This window comes from Bactrocera tryoni, chromosome 5, assembly GCF_016617805.1.
Source record: "Bactrocera tryoni isolate S06 chromosome 5, CSIRO_BtryS06_freeze2, whole genome shotgun sequence".
NCBI classification, from domain to species: domain Eukaryota; kingdom Metazoa; phylum Arthropoda; class Insecta; order Diptera; family Tephritidae; genus Bactrocera; species Bactrocera tryoni.
In genome coordinates this window covers 50,742,625-50,762,505 of record NC_052503.1, presented here as the reverse complement: position 1 = coordinate 50,762,505, position 19,881 = coordinate 50,742,625, and the positions used below count along the sequence as shown (strand labels likewise).

General features: G+C 33.1%; 2 protein-coding genes across 2 annotated transcripts; one reads left to right on the top strand and one right to left on the bottom strand.

Annotated features, from left to right (window-relative positions):
• Positions 1-282: 282 nt before the first annotated feature.
• Positions 283-7,170, top strand: LOC120779122 (ubiquitin-conjugating enzyme E2-22 kDa). The gene is made up of 5 exons (XM_040111315.1): positions 283-490; positions 3,467-3,619; positions 5,050-5,132; positions 6,757-6,920; positions 6,977-7,170. Exons 1-5 carry the CDS (start codon positions 428-430, stop codon positions 7,111-7,113), a joined length of 600 nt encoding a protein of 199 aa, XP_039967249.1. The 5' UTR covers positions 283-427; the 3' UTR covers positions 7,114-7,170.
• Positions 7,171-12,659: 5,489 nt separating this feature from the next.
• LOC120778350 (ribose-phosphate pyrophosphokinase 2-like) lies at positions 12,660-18,837 on the bottom strand. Its single transcript, XM_040110138.1, has 5 exons — positions 18,832-18,837; positions 16,590-16,747; positions 14,265-14,463; positions 13,160-13,294; positions 12,660-13,095 (listed from the first exon to the last, which is right to left on the bottom strand). Exons 1-5 carry the CDS (start codon positions 18,835-18,837, stop codon positions 13,003-13,005), a joined length of 591 nt encoding a protein of 196 aa, XP_039966072.1. The 3' UTR covers positions 12,660-13,002.
• Positions 18,838-19,881: the final 1,044 nt, after the last annotated feature.

Here is a 19,881-nt window from a genome sequence, read left to right as displayed (position 1 = left end):
ACGTCGGAAGTTTGGAGAAGTTGTCTAATTTGGAGGATTTTTTTTTAAATATGGGCTGAATTCGACAGCCGGTAATTGTCAAAATATTCTCTTTTCATTCATATTTAGTTATTATTATTTATTTTCAAGAAAGTATATTAGCCAAAAGCTGCCATGCATAATAATGTACTAGATTGTATGAGAAGTTCATAGACTCTGGCAACGTTAAATTTGAAACCGATAAAAAGTTTACCCAACATTATTACATATATCGATTAAAAACGATTTTGTCTATTTGACATTTCGCCTCATACAATTAGCTAAAAATTCAATAAAGGTCAAAACTAACCAAAATTATAAACTCAGTAAATTTTAAACAATCCCAAATACAAATATATTTAGCACAAAAAAATAGTAAGCCAGGATATACTAAATTTGATACCACAAAATGGCAAACATGGCTGTTTCTCGTATAAAGCGGGAATTCAAAGAAGTAATGAGAAGTGAAGAAGTAAGTATAACATAATATTCAATGTTTTTGAGAAACAATATTAGGATGTTTTCTTTTTATATTGCACATGTTGCGTTTGATATAGTAAAGGGAATACAACATCTTAGGATAGGTGCAGCTGTAGTAAATTGGAAACTTGAAATTAAACTAAAAAAATTGTTCAAATATACATCGATCATAATAACGTTCATCCATCAAATACTGCAATGAAAAGTGTTCCAAAATATTATAAAATTTTTACGTTTAAAATATGCATTTTTTTTAAAGGACGGTGTCAATGAGATGAGGGTCTAACCGTCCATTACTGGAAATATATTTCAAATAAGTTATGTACCCGCAGAGTGGACGCTCAAAGCCGAGCAGAATGTAACTGTGCGTGTGGCTTAAATGGAAAAAGAGCTCGGCTCGGCTTTAAGCTGTACTCTGCAGGTACCATTAGTCAATTTATATTAGGAGTTTTCAAAAATGTGAAGTGAATTTAAATTAGGAAGATTTTGTTATTTTCTTGTGCTGACCTGTTGGAGATGACGTAAATGTACACTTATAGTTAAGGCGATGGCTTGGATAACAAAGGAATGTGGCCATAACTCGCGCTTTTCTGAGAGACTCAGAACTTTTTTATTAAAGTTTTTATTGTTTTGATAAAAAAATAAAATAAATGTAGCAGTTAAAATTAGTTATAATTCAATCATAGTTACCTTGTTCGCTCATATACCCAAACTTTTGAGCTTAGTTTTTTTGGTTGATTTTATACTTACCTATGAATGTATATCGTGAGTACAAAATATCTAGAAATATGTACTCCAGTACTCCTCTATTATAATCCTATCATCGTAATCCATCAGAAATATTATTAATGTCTCAAAATGCTCTAATTTATTTTTTAACAATTCAATATATTTCTTCTTAAGTTCTATACTTTTGCTCTTACTTCCAATGGTAAACAAAATTTTTTTACAGATTGTAGGCATTCAATTGTATAAACTCGAAATATTCGATTTAGGTATGCTGCGAAAACTTTTTTTGTATTGAACTAAACCATTTTTTTTTCGAAGGTAGTCGCAAAATGAAATATTTGCCTTCATTCGAATTTTATGTTATTTCAATCATCATTATTAATTATAGTATGTAACCTACAAAAACTGTAAAGATATGGACATTAATACCTCTTTCTCTTATTTCCATAAAGTATAATATCTTTCCATCAAACTATTTGACATACATATGTACATATGTTATAAGCAATTAGTGTCCGTTCTTAAAAAAAAACCTAATAATAATTATATGTTTCAAAATATCGTTTTTGGAAGTTTGGTATTGTTGTAACTTTACAGGTTATGTTTGTTATATTTACTATTGCAATATTTTTAACGGTCCAAATGTAAAGTAGTGAAGATTTGCTAATGCGAGAATTGCTTGAAGTGCATTAAAGATAATTATCACTAATATCATTGGCAAACAGTTCCCACGACAGTCGGGTCTACATAATCGGAACGGACTCGGATTTTTATCCGCCAAGGACTCTCAACTCGGCAGAATTTTGCCACTAAAAAAATAAGAGCTACAGGAACAGCAACAAATTGATGGTGCAAATGACTTGCATATAAATAAATAAATCTACTTATATAATCTTTTCGTTAATTTTTTTCTCAAAATAAATATATGGATGGTATATCAGAAAAAATAATGCTTCGTCACTTTTGCAACGATACCATTAGAACTTTTCGAAGATACATATTTCGATACTCATCATTTAAGAAAGAGAAGAAGTAGATTTTGTCTACAATTTTAAGTCATTTACACACTTTATTAATAATAATAGTTGAATTAAGCTCAAATTCGAACTTCGAATGCAAATATTTTTATTTTGGATGCTAACTTCGAAAATGGAGAAATTATTTTTTACTTTTGATTTTTACTCATTATTATCTGTAGAAGATTAATCTGAAGAAGAAGAGTTGGTTTGGAAGTTGTTGTTCTTTTGATAATTGGAAATTTTATTGAAATTTACATATGTATGTACATTTGTATTTTTGTCAGTCAAGTTTGTACTTTTAAAAGTATTATAAACATTACACTTATATAAAACTTGATGTTCCGGAATTTGTCTATATATAATACTTAAGTAGGAGTTGTTTCTTAATTCATATTTTTATGATTACCATACATAATAAATGTTATCAGTTAAATTTTTTATCTATTGACTTCTATGACTCATAGATGTTTTTTTTTTATATTTCCTTTATTCATTTTCATATGATAAAAGTACTTATGTATTTTCAACCTACATATGTATGTATATCCAATAATTTTCAATTGTGGGTCTAAATTTTACCGTTTTCTTAGTTCCATATACATTCCGAAGAACTAGGGATGTTTTTATTATACCTACGTAAATATATTCTTTCAAAAATATATGTACATATAGCTTTGTTTAGACTTTTAATAAAAGTTTTATTAACGGAAAAATTATGCAGTTCATGATTTGGAATATTTTGTAAATATTATACTCTACCTATAACTGAAGTTGTTTTGATTACACCTAAAGAACAAATTTAATAGTTGTACCTATAATTATTTTATACATTTGGGGGCTTGGTCTTGTATATGTAGTATGAGTTAAATAAGCAATCAACCCCGCAAAAATCGCTAACGTGGCTACATTGCAAACTAAGAAATCGTGTGGAAAAATACTAAAAATGCATTTTTAATACGAAACACACATATAATTGATTAGATCATTTTATGTTCTTGTTTTAAAAATAAAACATATTAGAAAACCAACTTGTTCATAATAAATAACAAAATCACATAGGAGGAGTAGTCATTACTTTAATTAAATATATGCTTCGACAAATATTACAACAAAGCTACATTTGGAATTATGAAATTTTTTATAACGCCTACATATCATATAGCTTTAGCTTGCGATACTAATATTCTATCTAACAAGTTTTTATTTATAACTCATTTCAGATTGTGCAGTGTTCTATAAAAATTGAGCTAATCAATGACAGCTGGACAGAATTGCGAGGAGAAATTGCTGGTCCACCAGACACGCCATATGAGGGTGGCAAATTTGTTTTAGAGATTAAAGTCCCGGAAACATATCCATTTAATCCACCCAAAGTAATTATAAAGATTAAATTCAACAAAATTGATTTTAACATATTAAAGAAATCGAAATGCCCAATATTATAGGAGAGTTAATAATTTCATTTGATTCAAATATCATGAGGATAAAGATATGTATGTATTTCCAATATTGAGAAAATTAGTCTGCTTTTTGCAGGCTATTGCAAGTTTTTCCTGTTAAATGTACTTTTCCAAAATAGAGCTTTTCTGATCTGAAATCTCTATCTACTCTACTTTATTTTCTAATATTACTAATTTTTCTTTATACCCTGAAAAGAGGGTAAGTTTGCTACGAATGAAATGTCCCTATAAAGTGTATATATAAGGGGTCAGTGTGAAGAGCTAAGTCGATTTAACCGTGTACGTCTGTCGGTCCGTCTGTATATACGCGAACTAGTCTCTAAGTTTTTGAAGTACCGATCTGAAATTTTGCACATGTTCTCCGGAAGAAGCTGCTCATTTGTCGGTACTGTCGACATCGGACAACTGTAGTTTATAGCTCCCGTACAAACTAATCGATCGAACTCAACTAATTAGAGAACATTTTCTCAAACGCGTGGTGCTAAACAAACTGCTTTCTAATCCAAACTTTCTTTATATTCTTTATTAAATGTGATTATTAGAAATATTAATGAAACGACACCTTTGTCAGCCTTAACTTTCAATAAAAATTTTATAAACTGATTCAATTTCGCTCTCATATTTTGAAACATTTTTCGATGATCTTATGCAATCACTTTTTTCATATTACACTAAACATGAAAAGCTGATATGAACATTACAACACTCTTGAAAAATAAAAAGTGCTTGCAATTTGGAACATTTATTGCTACTTCGGCATACTCATGGAGTTAGATAACATAATACAAACATAAAGAAATTACAATTCGAAAAAAATGTTGCTGATTTAATATTATTCTGTTTTATAAAAGTAAAAGCTTAGTATCTTTAAGTAATGTTTTGAATTTTCATTGGATCCTACATTTGAAAAATAATTAATAATTTTGTGATCATTAATAAAAAAACAACAGTTAGTTAATAGTATGTAAATAATCAAAATAATAAAATACTTTGGTAATAATCGAATACCCCCATAAGTATTTGCCGAATATGCTTTTAATTGACAGAGAAGACATTATACTTTGAAAAACTGAAATAAAAATTTGATTTTTTAAAAAATTTTGACTATTCCTAAACCTTATATGAGCAAAGATTGGTATATACTCTCTCTGTTGAACATTTGGCCCTTTTTACTGTCATTTCAATAAGTACCTAAACCGCTTGTTTGTAATATCGTTAGGCTGTGTGAGTGTTAGTTACAAATTTTATAAATACAAATATGTAAGGTACATTATTCTTTTTAAATTATTTTCTTTTCATCTCCTTTTTGTACATCTTTTTGACTATTTCCTATCAATTTTTAGGTCCGTTTTATAACAAAAATCTGGCATCCCAATATATCCTCGGTTACTGGCGCAATTTGCTTGGATATTTTAAAAGACAATTGGTTAGTATGCAGTAGTTTATACAAAAAAATACTTAAAATATGCGATTTAACGAGTGCATAAGTCACATGTTATAATATTGACAGTGAGTAATTTATTATCTAATTATAACTTAGATCTAAATATAATAATATGAAATTTCGAAGTAGAATAAGTATGATTCTAAAGAATATGCCCTCACCTCTTCTCAATGTTTCTTATGGTCAACATCTCATTCATCAAATTTTAGCTTTTAAGACAAAACATTTGCAGTTATTTCATCTTCAAAGGTAACATTAGATTAGATTGGACCACGAGTTAGTACAGCAAGTCTACTTACCAGTGCGAGTATGGTAACTGCTAGACGGATATACACTTAAAAATTGTTTATTTCGTATTACTATCATCCTTTGATATACGAGTGCTAGATGATGTCACTATCGCAGGAGTAACAGTAAGAGTTTTCCTACCGTGTAAGTTACACCTTCTTTTGACAGAAAATTTAATTCTTTTTTTTCGTAGCACAAAAATTATGAAGAGGGTTAATATTATTTAAAAAATACGTATTTATAAATTATTTAAAACGGGCGATATTTTTTGAAGAATTATTTGGTTAACTTATTCAGTTAGAAAACGATCTCAAAAAAATTTCCTTACTCCATAAATATTATATAATAATATTCCAACGTAGAAACAACGAAAGTATCAATTGCTTTCTGAACTGAAGTGATTGTGTATGTGAGCACGAAAGTAAAGGTACTCAGTGAGAACTTTGTTGTCTGATATTTTAAGATTTTTTTTTATTATTTCGTTAAATAAGCAGTTTTGTACTTCAACTTAGTCCTGTCATAAGTTCTTTTAATTTAAGTATTTTTTTATGTAATTGGCTGTTATAAAAATGAATCCGAAAGAATTTTTTTGTTAAAGTTTATTTTATTTAATAATGCATATACTAAACGAAAGATGTTCAAAATTGTATTCGAAATGGTAAACTTTTCCTTTTACACAAGTCCTTAAACGGTTCAACCATTGATCTATCAATAGCAGCACGCAAACCACAAACTGTAGTCCAGCTGATTTAAAGCTGACCTCCACTTCGCGGTAGGATTTCATGAGGGGATCATCTCGAATAAGTCTTGAAATAGATCTGGTCGATATATCAATTTCCGTTAAGTTGATTTCATTACAAAATACTGTTATAGTAGCCAAAGTCAGTAGACCGGCTACTACGCGCCAGTTGCCTTACACGATAGACTTAGAGGATAAATTGAATTTTTGCGTACATACCACAGCCTATACCACTTACTTATATATTTTCCTGATACTGAAAAAAATTACACACATATTTATATAGTATTCTGAGGTGTTGAACCGACCCGTATATATTAGGCAAATGTTCATTTACGGACAAATCCAAAAGTTCAAACCGATCAAATGAACCGACTAAATTATTCATCTAGTTCACATTTGGGGTATAAATTCATAACAGCTTGGCCGAAACGAATCTTGGCCTCAAGAAATGCTTAGCTGTTATTTACAAATAGCTATACAGAGAATATGTATGTTTAAGGAAATGTTTGTGGTTATGGTTAATATAATACGTTAAATTTAAGAATAAAAGTGTTTTCGTTTGTCAAATATTTATAGGGCCGCTGCAATGACCTTACGTACGGTTTTACTCTCACTTCAAGCATTGTTGGCTGCTGCCGAGCCTGATGATCCACAAGACGCAGTAGTAGCATATCAATATAAAGACAAATACCAGTTGTTTCTTATGACGGCTAAGCATTGGACAAATATATATGCTGGAGGTAAATAATATATGTAAATTTGACTGCTATATAAAAGGTATGTTTTTAAATTAAAGGTCCCCACAAATTTACTGAGTGTGATTCGAAAATTCAACGCCTAAAAGATATGGGGATTGATGAGCATGATGCGCGGGCCGTTTTGTCGAAAGAAAACTGGGATTTGGAAAAGGCAACAGAGAACTTGTTTAGTTAGCTTCCTTTTTATTTATAAAAACACATATTTTATGGAAATAAGAATTTATCAAAAATATTGTTTAGCGTGGTTTGATATTTATTTAAAAATAATTAATCGTATTTTTGAAAACTTTCACATTATAGTTATTTATTTATTACTTAAATCTGAATTTGTCGTGTTAAACACGAATTTAAATTATTATTAATCATTTGGAAATGTTGTAATAGTTAGGGAGACAAAGTCATTCACATGAAACTGACAACATATATATGTATCTATGTCATGATTTTAAAATTTAATTCTGAATTTCTCCCATAACTGAAATTTATCAAAAATTAATTAATTAAAACCTCTTACAAATTTTTAATATATTTTCTTTAATGATAACACAACGCTGAATTTATCAACCTTTATTTTTTGGATTATGCTACTATTTTATACTCTCGCTACTTTTTGCTACAGAGTATTATAGCTTTGTGCACTTAACGGTTGTTTGTATCACCTAAAACTAATAAATATGGAACATATGTACACTGGGGGAGGGAGGTTGGTATTGCAGAGAGGGGTAATCGGACCATTGCCACGCCCTCAAGATGTCATTAAACGAAACCCGGTAAAGATTAAAAACCAAACTCCCGAATTAAGAAACGTTATTTGAAAGATCGCTGTAGCAGTGAGGAGCAACTGTAGGTTGAACAAAGTTGTCATGACTCCAGCCTTAATTGGTTTAATGTATATATCGCATAAACCATTATAGTTGTTTCAACAATTTTCTTGCGGCAAATCATTTTGACTCCTACTTCGACAGCTTGAAATTAGGTGAATTTGTAACTATGTTTACTCCCCATATATGAGTTACCCACTTAAAATGTGATCACTTACTAAATAAATACGTCATAGACATTATATTTCACAATTAAGATATAAATACATATATAGCGGTCAATCTCTAATATTAAACCGATGGATTTTCAAATTTACTTTATCTATATATATCGGAATATGTGTGAGATATCGTGGCAATGGGTCCAATCATTCATTCCGCATCGAAACCGAATTCGATACGAAAAAAATTTTCGTTCGAACATTTTCATGCAATCATTGATACCGTCGATAACCTACTTTACCATAAGTAAACTGTAATATAGACATCGATATGGAAAGAAATTTGCATCGCGATTTTTCATAAGCATGTTTAGAACTTCTGAAATAGTTTCCTCTATCTCTTTTTGAATAGTTATTTTTGTTCATTTTGTATTTTGTATGATGTATCAGTATTTGCAAAAGATTGCATTGCTTGGTCAGGGAATAAATTGCATCAATTGGTGTCTTATTCCTGGAACTTTTGGCTGGAATATCATCCGAAATATTCGTTACATTTACTGGACAGCATCCAAAATTTTGAATTCCTTTCAAACCTTCAATCAATTTATGTATACTGCTGATCTCCGAGTGGACTTAAAGTTACAGGGCTGAAAGACTGCCTATTCTGATTTTTTTTTTATTTTCAATAGCATTCTTCAAATCGGTCGATAATATAAACGCGTGATCATTTTTCTTAGCTTTTTCCATCCGTATGAAATCCTTTAAATATGGAAATGTCTTAATATGTACTTCAAATTGAATTTTGTTGGTGTTAAACTTACAAAAACTCTTTTTTTTAAATATCCACAACTCACTCATCTACGGATAAATTTCAACAAAAATTCTCGAGTGTACTTTATCGAAAGGATAAGTGAGAGCAACTTCATCGAAAATTTTGTGTCTGATACGATTTCAATGATTTCAACCTAACTTGTTTCGTTCGGACTGACAGGTTTTTCGAACGAAACGGATTCAATGATTAAACCCAATATGTCTTCATGCTAAAGATGGGTATACTCGGTTCAATACTTCCTGTAGCCCCTTATACCTTATACATTATTATACATATAATATATCTATTTATTTTTTCGAATTTTCTGTTGACTTTATAACGATCAGTAAGTAAGATGTAATGAAATTCAGAGAGAATCTCCTTCTAAGAACTTGTGCCTAAAATGGAGACCAACTTTTTGGTAATATGTAGTTATGCAAAAGTGAATAAAGTTCGGTAACTCTAACCGTAAACTTGACGTACCCAATATAAGAATATCAAACAAATCAAATATCCAGTGGGCTTTAAGCCTATTGAACATTTTTTAATAAAAAGTGATTATAGTTCCAAATTAAAAAAAAAAATATTATCTTCTTATACATAAAAATGAAACGCCTTTTTTGTACGTCCGCGCATTACTCCCGAGCCACCGCACGGAAAGACGTGTAAATTTGTATGGGTATTGCTTTAGCCCTGGAGGAGGTCAAGAACGGCTGAACCGATTTTGCTGAAAATTGGTGATGGATGGTTTTTTTTTAATACACATATGTATATATGAATAATAGTGATAGTTGTAACTGAATAAGAAAAGGTGAATCATAATTTCAGATGAGTGCACAATAGCTGACAAATATTCCTGAAGCATTGCACAGAACAATGCAATATTTAAAAGGAACGATCAAATTCGTGTTTTCTTACGTGTAGTACCTTCATCTGGAGGATGGAGTCGTGTGCAGAAGTTCGCGCAGGTGAGGAAAGTTTTCTAATCGCCATTCACTTGGGAGTGGCCAGAAACGATACATATGGCTCAAGCAGCTTACGACTTTCGGTCTTTGACCAAGTATCCTCTGGGTAGCCTAAGAGCATCCGTTTGAAGGCGAAACATCCCATACACAGGGTTGTGGGCTGTGTTTAGGACACGCCACGTAAAAAAACGCACCCAATGAAAAATAGCGTTAAAAGACAGCGGCTAGGTTATGTTGTCCGAATGGACGAAAACACTCCAGTTCTGAAAGTATTCGACGCAGTACCCGCCGAGAGAAGCAGAGGAAGGCGAAGACAAACTCAGTTGGAAGGACCAAGTGGAGAAGCACATGGCTTCGCTTGGAATATCACATTGGCGCCATGTAGCGAAAAGAAGAAACGACTGGCGTGCTGTTGTTAACTCGGCTATAATCGCGTATGCGGTGTCTACGCCAGTAAAGAAGAAGTATCTGGGTTTTAGCCGTCGATTTTGCAATTACATTCGATGAATGTTGGACAAAACATTACAGTTACGATCAAATATAGGGCGTGAGACCTGCCCTCTTCTGCTCTACTTCTGAACCGTTATTCACTATAACAAGAAGCATATATACATATGTGTAACGACATACGATCCAGATGCAGAGGCTGTGAAGACGTTGTTACATCATACATATTTATGTATGTACTATTCCTTAAGTGATTTACAAGTTTACAGTTTAGACTAATTTGTTTGTAAAAAATTATCTTTTGTTTATAAGAAAAGTCGAATAAATTCAACGATGCTCACACGACAAACTGCGCCTACACGACACATCACACATACATCACAGCAACTTCATCACATCGCATCACGTCACGTCACAACACCTCATCACATAACAGTTCGCAACACACACCACTACACACACGCATCAAACACAGTACCTAACACCGCTCATCATTATAACACAACAACCACACGATCATCAACGAGACGACTCGTAATAATTTAATATTTACCACCCAAACTATCAAACTATCTTCTTATGGTTTCATCCGTGAACTAAGACGTTCAGCCGCAATAACTACCGCATACAGTTTAGCAAATCGCAAATAGCCGCCTTTATCTTTGCTCAAGTGACGGAGTGATAAAATCCCCAAACTCGACAGCAGTGTCCCGTAGTGTGCTTCACAACAAAAATAAAGTTATTTTATATAAATTTAATAAAACTTTTATAAAGTTTGCAAAAGATTTGTTGGAAAATCAAAAATCATTATACGTAGTATATGCGAGTTGGAGTAGTATCTATTTTTGCCAATACCACTTACTATTAACATGCCACATCACATATATGGAGTAAAGTCACCCGGATGTTCGAAAATCCTGATATTAGTTGCATGGGGGCTTGGTCCAGTTTTCGCCCAATTTTATCCAATTTAGGCACACAGATACACTGTTATGATCAAAACACGCTCTCTCAATTTTATTAAGATAACTCACATATTGAACGATATATGCGGAACGTGTCACCCGGAAGTTCGAAAATCTTCTTATTAGGTATATGAGGGCTTAGGGAAGCATTGATACGATTCAGCGCATTTTTAGCACCTTGACCAAAATTTTCAACCAAAATGAATTATAGATACTGGGGTCTACATATTCGGTACTTAGGAGCTTGAACAGTTTTGGTTGGATTTGGACATTTTTTGGTCATAAGCTGGCATATTTTAAGGGATCGTCTCAGTGTGACCCTCTGAAAAATCATTGATCATGTTCGCTGCTCCGTGGGTAAATATACTATATGGCAAAATATATTGTGGTTAGATGAATCCAAAATGGATTATTTGAAACTTTGAAAACTTTGGCAGGCGTCCGTGCTCTCCTAACACGGAATATAATCTCTGACATAGAACAAAAACGTTTAAACATGGCGGCTCTAAAATCGTGGTAGGGGGTAGCTATGAAGACAACAAGATAATGACAACAAACATATCATCAAGTGCGCAAAGAACTGGTGTAGAATACGTGGAGTTGAAGTTATGCCTCAGTCTCTTGTCCTCAACCCTCATTCACTCAGGACCAATATGAAAAAGTGTTGGTGTCAGAAAACCAACCAATTTGAGTGTTTTGTGACAGGTAGTGAAAGAGGTTTTGCAAGGATTATCATTTAAACGTTGCCAGGATCTCATCGACTCTATTTTCAGGAAGTTTGAATTAAGCTAGCTATTCAATTAAACATGAATAAAAATAGATGAAATCATTTTAATTTAAAAATTTTGGTACTAGTGTGATATAAACTTTTTTTTATGTTCAATTGATAATATGACATATTCTAAGTTTTATACTGAATATTATACAAAAAAACATTCAATTGAAACTGAACTGAATATGAACTATGGATATATTAATGCATCATTAGTGAATATATTGAGCAAAAATTTTTAGCCAATAAACTTTCTTGTTATTCAAAGATTCGTTTTTTAATGCGGTCACTCTAATTCTTTGGTGGACAACTTTACCTAACACCTTGTTATGTTGCGCTGGATCATGTCAAATGTTGAACATTGCCCCTTTTCGTGTTTGTTCGGCTATTTGATTCGGTTCTGACTAATTTCAATAATAGATCTTCACTCAGTTTAACTTTTTTTTCAAGAAATGAGACGGGTAATTTTGCATTCATTTTTATTTCGCGGATTTGGTTAAGTATATTGTGTATATTTCGTGTCGTTTCTGTCCGAGTACATAATGTGGCCCCGCTTTTTGCAGGAACTCGTAAACTATTGAACCGATTACAGTAAAATTTAGCGTAGTGTCCGGTAGATAGCCTAGTTTATACTCAATTATGTTGACAGGCAAAATAATTCATAAATGAATTAAAAAAAAAATATAATGCTGACAAATATTTGTAGCAATCATTTTCAAAATTAAATAAAAATACAATCCCTTGGATTCTCATAGCGGCAATAAAAAAGATTGATATAGTCCATGTTTGTTAATTATACTTTTTATTTAAGTCGATTGTTATACAACTCAATAGGAATTAACAAAATCTGAGTGGATATTGAAGAACTATTTTAAAGATTTAAGGTAAGGATTTTTTATATATTATGCAAAACTAAGATTTGAGTGGTTGGGGTTCCTAACAAGTTATATTATTATTTTTGGTAATAAATTTAACAAGTGTTCACATTATATTTCCTCTAAATAGTTTTGGATAAAATGATAGTTTTAACTACAATATGCTTCCAAATAAAACTAATCTGCAACGAAAAGCATATGCGAGTAACGATAACTGACATTTGCACGATATTTTCATAATTAGGTATTAATACGGAACATTTGAAAAGAGATATGAAACACTTTCGCCATTATGTGTCCTTCTAACAGCTTCGGCAAACATCATCGAAACATCGATGCACTGAAAAAGTAAAAAGTTAGCTGATACACGGTATATATGTAGTATATACAAATATTAATCACACCTGAATTTTCGGACAGTCCCTCATATGTCCATCTTGCGGTATTGTATTCGTAACAACGACAGCCTCGAAGCAAGCGTTGTTAATCCGGGAAATCGCCGGACCCGAAAATATACCATGAGTTAAAATGGCATAAACCTGTAAATATAATAATTATTTATTTAAAAAATCAATATGAAAATAGCTCAGAGTAAGAATTAAAAACATCTTAGCTTTCAAAATAGAGTATGTACGTTTTATTGCATTTGGAAATAAAAAGGAAATAATTTCTTGAGTATTATTTGGTTCCAACTCTACCTAATCAGAGAGTAAAAACATTTTTTAATGTGTTAGAGCTAAAAAATATCGATCAATGTGTTTGATTAAGTATAATAGAAATTGTGTGTTGCAAATAGGTTGTCGGGTCAATATTTCCTTAGCCGCCATATACCTGATATAAAGAAAGACCCCATATAACTAACAAACCATATGTACCTAAAGGAACTTCTCTGGCTTTAATCCTTGCAACTTGCAAGAGTATGAAATGTTCGGCTATACTCGAACTTAGCTCTTCCGTACTTGCTCCTCTTTAGTTTATTACTTTTTCGAATTCGGTTGATAGCATACATACATACATGACAGCATAAATATACGACAAGGCATTAAATAAACAAGAAAAGTTAACTTCGGTTGTATCGAAGCTATCATACCCTCCACAAACAATAAAGTTTAATCATATACAAGAATTTGATTTTGATCTGTCATATTGATCTGATGTAAGACAGCAATATGTTAAAGAGATTCTATCTTATTTTTTCTACCGTTGCCTTAAGCAATAATACATGCCGGATTTCATAAAGAGCATATCTTTCAAATAAAAAAAATTTCCATTCCAGCTGTAAAAATTTGTCTATTTACATGTGTAGTATGCCTTGAATCAATTACGGTTGGTAAAAAGATCTAATAGGCTAAAATGTAGTTTATCCAAATTTTTTGACTGACGTTTATTTCCCTTCCTCTCGCTGCAATTTCAGCATTCAGCATAAGCACGCAGATTACATTACAGATTACAGATACTGTTATATAAAAGGCATTCAATAATAATTTGAACAAAATAGTTCCTATTTACCTTGAGTGCACCAGCCTCAACCAACCGGTCAGCAGCATGTACGATAGTACCACAAGTGTCCGCCATATCGTCTACTAAAATAGCAATTTTGTCTTTCACATCTCCGACAAGGACCATGGAAGCTACTTCGTTAGCCTTTTTTCTTTCTTTATGAATAAGAGCAAACTCAACATTCAGCCGGTCCGCAATAGATGTCACACTGAAAATACAATTGAATTTTGACTAAACATTTATAATATTACTACACAATCTGACTGATGCTTATATTTTTAATGAGGGTAGATTTTTTCTTTAAACAAATTATTAAATAGTTTGGATGTAAAAGCGCATAAACTGTATCTTGCGACATTATGTTCTTCGATTTTGTTTATAACATTGATTGATGTAATTGTTTAACTCGCTTCTTCCAAAGATCCGTTATTTAAGAGTTATATCGTCGAACTCTCAAATTCGAAATTTTCGGATTAAAAACTAGACATTGAAATTAAAAAGTGATTTTTTTATTTTTTAATATAATAGTAAAAATTTTAATTTTTAAGCCCAAACTAGAATCAAAAATTTAAAAAATATGAATCAAGTTCAAAATGGGAGAATACAAAAGTATGCAAGCGCGAAATAGTGGTAATTCTAAAACATTATAATTTTTAATAATACTTATGCTTGGAATTACTTTTTTAATGTGTAAAATTTGTGATGTCTAAACTTAAAAGTAAATTTTTAATCCGATTTCTGGGATTAAAATTTAATTTTAATTAAGATTTTCGGGATTGCAAAATAAAAAAAAAAACCTGAATTAAATTATTTTTAAATGCATTATTTGCAACTCTACTTGCAAGAAAAAAAACATTTTTTTTGATTTTTTGGAAGAGGCATCTTATTTTATTTCTACCGAGATAAAAAACAAACAACGATGATGATGGAAGACCTAGAAAATATTTTAACTTTTAATGCATTTTTTCAACCCAGTAAATGTTTTTAAATTTAAAAGTGAATATAACCTGTTAAACCTTCTATTCAGTTGTACCCCGCGTCGAGAAACTTCAATTTCTTAATGTGTCTTTTTCTGACAAGTGATAGTTGTTGGACGATATCACCGCTAATTGGGAACTTCCGTTTCTGAATACTATATTTTTACTGACGCTTCGAAAGTAGCCTTTGCAGCCGCTCTATATTGTCGTAGGCAATGCTCGGACGGTATTTGTACGGCCGTACTAATAGTAGAAAAAGCAGCACGCTACAGAGCTCAAATTAAAATCCAAGACGGCTTTAACACTGTCGAAAGAAACCCACGAATGGGATTTACAGACGAGATAACATTCATTCAACCAACTTAAACTCATCACTGTTTATTTATTACTCTTCATCAATGATCTAGATGAGAAACAAAAATCGGACAAATTATTCTGTATGGACATTATAGTATACCGCATTCGTTGCTTTTAAACAGGAAAATTCTAAATTCTATAAATCTGAGGATCTTCGTTTTTAATTTGCAACGTTAGTAACGGAAATTTAAGCCCATCGGAATACGCCTCCTGTTTGCTGTATTCCTACAGATATAAACGACTTCGAAGTTCTCACGCATAGATTGACGAACTACCCAAAGCCTGACCGATAATTGAATAGTAATATTTTGAGCGATCGTTCCAGACGCTCATACAAATGTATAAATTTAGCTTGGCAGCACTTACGTACATTTTTGCTGTCATACCATTTGCTCTATTTACAGTCTCTTCAATAATGTATTAAGAGTAAACAATAATATTGCATAAAGGAAGCAATATAAATACAACATTCTTGTTCTTAATATTAATGATAATTCAAAAAGTAATTTTTATTATTATTTAGATGGCAGATATTAAGTCGGCCGAAAATGTATACATTTTCATAACAAATCCTCTCTTATGGTCCAGGCGCTGGACTAACTGCCGTTAATAATACGAGTATAATTTTGAGTTAATTCAAAAATTGGGCCCAATCTGCTTGACTTGACGGCTATTCACGAGAGTAGTCAATGCTCAGTTCTCTGTATTTTTCATCCAATGGTTTTAATTTATTATTGCTAAATAAACAATAAATTAAAGCAAATCTGATCTTAAAATTAAGGCTTCGCACAACTCTGTATTGTTTACGCTAAAATTATTTTCGGGTATCAATTCTATATTACGGATTAGAGCGAGAAGTGACACCCTCATCATCTCATCTACTTATGTATCTGCTATTTCATCATGTACAAAATATTACCGTCAATAAATATAAGGTGCTTTCAAAATTATTTAAATTTAAGATTGAACTTTCGTTCGCTATTAATATAAAATTACTTACCGTTTGGCTCCACCAGCATCGGGTGATACAATAATAGAATTCTTCCACTCTGGTATATTTTCTTTAATCCATTTTAAGACTGCCGGTTCAGCGTACAAATTGTCAACAGGTATATCGAAGAATCCCTTAAAATTATAAAAACATGTTTTATGTAAAACCTTGAAGGTGTGTGTTTGTTTTATATAAAAGGATAAGGTATATTTTTATTTGAAACACGTGGCCTACTATTAACTTAAAGCGGCGGAGGCCGATGGATTGCCGGCCGAGCTATTCAAACACGGCGGCGAAGAACTGATAAGGTGCATGCATCAGCTTCTTTGTAAAATACGGTCGAACGAAAGCATGCCCAACGATTGGAATTTAAGTGTGCTATGCCCAATCCATAAGAAAATTGACCCCACAATCTGCGCCAACTACCGTGGGATTAGCCTCCTCAACATCGCGTATAAGGTTCTATCGAGCGTATTGTGTGAAAGATTAAAGCCCACCGTCAACAAACTGATTGGAACTTATCAGTGTGGCTTCAGACCAGGCTAATCAACAACCGACCAGATATTCACCATGCGCCAAAATTTGGAAAAGACCTGTGAAAAGAGAATCGACACACACCACCTCTTCGACGATTTCAAAGCTATTTTCAACAGCACGAAAGGGAGCTGCCTTTATGCTGCGATGTCTGAATTTGGTATCCCCGCAAAACTAAAACGGCTGTGTAAACTGACGTTGAGCAACACCAAAAGCTCCGTGAGGATAGAGAAGGACCTTTCCGAATCGTTCGTACCAAGCGAGGTTTCAGACAAGGCGACTCCCTATCGTGCGCCTTCTTCAAACTGCTGCTGGAGAAAATAGTTCAAGCTGCAGAACTTAATCGAGCAGGTACAATCTTTTATAAGAGTGTAGAGCTGCTGGCGTATGCCGATGATTTTGATATCATCGGCCTCAACATCCGCGCCGTTAGTTCCGCTTTCTCCAGACTGGACAAGGAAGCAAAGCAAATGGGTCTGGCAGTGAACGAGAGCAAGACGAAAGTTTGTCACGAAGTTTGTAGCACTCAAAAGGAATTGTCGAAGACCCTATAAAGTATATATATAAATGATCAGTATGTCCATCTGTCTGTCTGTCCATCCGTCTGTTCGTCCGTCTGTCCGTCTGTCTGTATATATACGAACTAGTCCCTCAGTTTTTAAGATATCGTTTTGAAATTTTGCAAACGTCATTTTCTCTTCAAGAAGCTGCTCATTTGTCGGAACTGCCGATATCGGACCACTATAACATATAGCTGCCATACAAACTGAACGATCGGAATCAAGTTCTTGTATGGAAAACTTTCACATTTGACAATGTATCTTCACAAAAGTTGGCACAGGTTATTTTCTAAGATAATAATGTAATATACGAAGAAATTGTTCAGATCGGCTTACTATAGCATATAGCTGCCATACAAACTGAACGATCGGAATCAAGTTCTTGTATGGAAAACTTTCACATTTGACAAGATATATTCACGAAATTTGGTATATGTTATTTTCTAAGGCAACAATGTAATCTTCGAAGAAATGGTTTAGATCGGTTAACTTTAGAATATAGCTGTCATACAAACTAAACGATCGGAATCAAGTGTTTGTATGGGAAACTTTCGCATTTGACGTGGTATCTTGACGAAATTTGACATGAATTACTGCTTAAGGTAATAATATAATCTTCGAAAAAATTGTTTAGTTTGGATTACCATAGCATATAGCTTCCATACAAACTGAACACATCGTTACTAAAAAAAATGCAACTGTGTAGGGTATATTAGCTTCGGTGCAGCCGAAGTTAACGTTTTTTCTTGTTTTAGTATGCAATCCAACAACAAATTTGTTAAACTAGTATAAAAATTTATGATTTTACGATGTTTTATGACACGTTGTGAGTACCACAATAGCATATACTAACTGGTATATCGTTTAAACATTTTTATAGGCATTTTCCGGGATGGCCTTCACCTTTCGCGTCGAATTTGTTTATACAGTGTGCCGGTGTCGATGTGTTAAAAAAGTCATAAATTCGGTTTGAAAAATTATTTTTATTTATTTTTATTTATTTTAAAGTACAAAATATGTGAAAATAATCATAAATTCAGAACCAATTCACTTTTCCTTGATATGACTACCTTTTGCCTTAACTATGGCCTTGAGACGGTCAAAAAACGAATCGCAAGCTGTCCGAATGTGACTTGCCGGTATTTTGGCCCACTCACCGACATTGGCTTTTTTCAGCATCTCGAGACTGGTGTATTTTTTGCTTCGGACCTCGCTCTCCAAAATGGCCCAGAGACAATAATCCATTGGATTCGCATCTGGTGAATTGGAGAGCCATTGTGTGATCGTAATGAAGTTCGGAACGTTGTTTTTCAGACATTCTTGGTTCACTCGCGCTTTGTGAGACGGTGTTGGGTCTTGTTGAAACGTCCATGGTTTGCGACCGAAATGTTTGTTTGCCCACGGCTTCAAAGCAGCCTCCAGAACACTTTCCCGATAATATGTCGCATTTAGTTTAACGCCAGGCTCGATGAAAACAGTTGGAGAGCGCCCATTTGCGGTGACAGCGGCCCAAGTCATCATTTGTGGCGGGTGCTGCCTCCTGGTGGCCAACCCATGACTTAGATTCTCATATGAACGGTCGGGCAAGTAAACCCTATCGTTTTGAGAGTTTACGAATTGCTCAATTGGAAAAACTTTTTCGTCAGAAAACACAATGTTCGGAATTCGACCGCTTTCGGCCAAGCGAAGCAACTGCTTCGCTCTCTCAAGTGTTACTTGTTGCTGCTTCGGTGTGAGATCATGAGCGTTTCGAAACTTCTAGGGCTTCACCTTGGGCTCATTTTTCAATATGCGTCGGATGCTACGGTCGGATATTTCAGTTCTTTAGCCATTTGATTGGCACTTTGTCGTGGATTTCGCTCAAGTCGCTTCTTCACTTTCCGAAACATCTAACGTGACGTTGCAGTATTTTGATGACCACCTCCATGGCCTTTTGCGAAGCAACCAGTATTATTGCAACGAGAGATGGTTCGATAAACAAAAACTTTATTCACATTAAGCTGTTTGAGCTCACGAACAATTGCTGGCTTGTGTGCTAAATATAAAGCAATCACACTATTACGTTTGAGTTCCATTGCCGATCACTTTTGTGTTGCGTTCACTTTTGGCTTTTGTACACTTGTGAGCAATACTGCAAACTGACATTCAGTAAATTTATAAACAGCTCATTCCAATGCGACAGCTGCGCGAACGGTCAGAAATTGGTT

Bases quoted from the DNA above. Each gene is read 5' to 3' on its own strand.
- LOC120779122 (XM_040111315.1), top strand. From the start codon at position 428: ATGGCAAACATGGCTGTTTCTCGTATAAAGCGGGAATTCAAAGAAGTA. The intron at 491-3,466 runs GTAAGTATAACA...AACTCATTTCAG, and splicing joins AAGTAATGAGAAGTGAAGAA to ATTGTGCAGTGTTCTATAAA. The intron at 5,133-6,756 runs GTTAGTATGCAG...AAATATTTATAG, and splicing joins GATATTTTAAAAGACAATTG to GGCCGCTGCAATGACCTTAC.
- LOC120778350 (XM_040110138.1), bottom strand. The intron at 14,464-16,589 runs GTAAGTAATTTT...TTGTATTTTCAG, and splicing joins GATGCTGGTGGAGCCAAACG to TGTGACATCTATTGCGGACC. The intron at 13,295-14,264 runs GTAAATAGGAAC...TTATATTTACAG, and splicing joins TTGAGGCTGGTGCACTCAAG to GTTTATGCCATTTTAACTCA.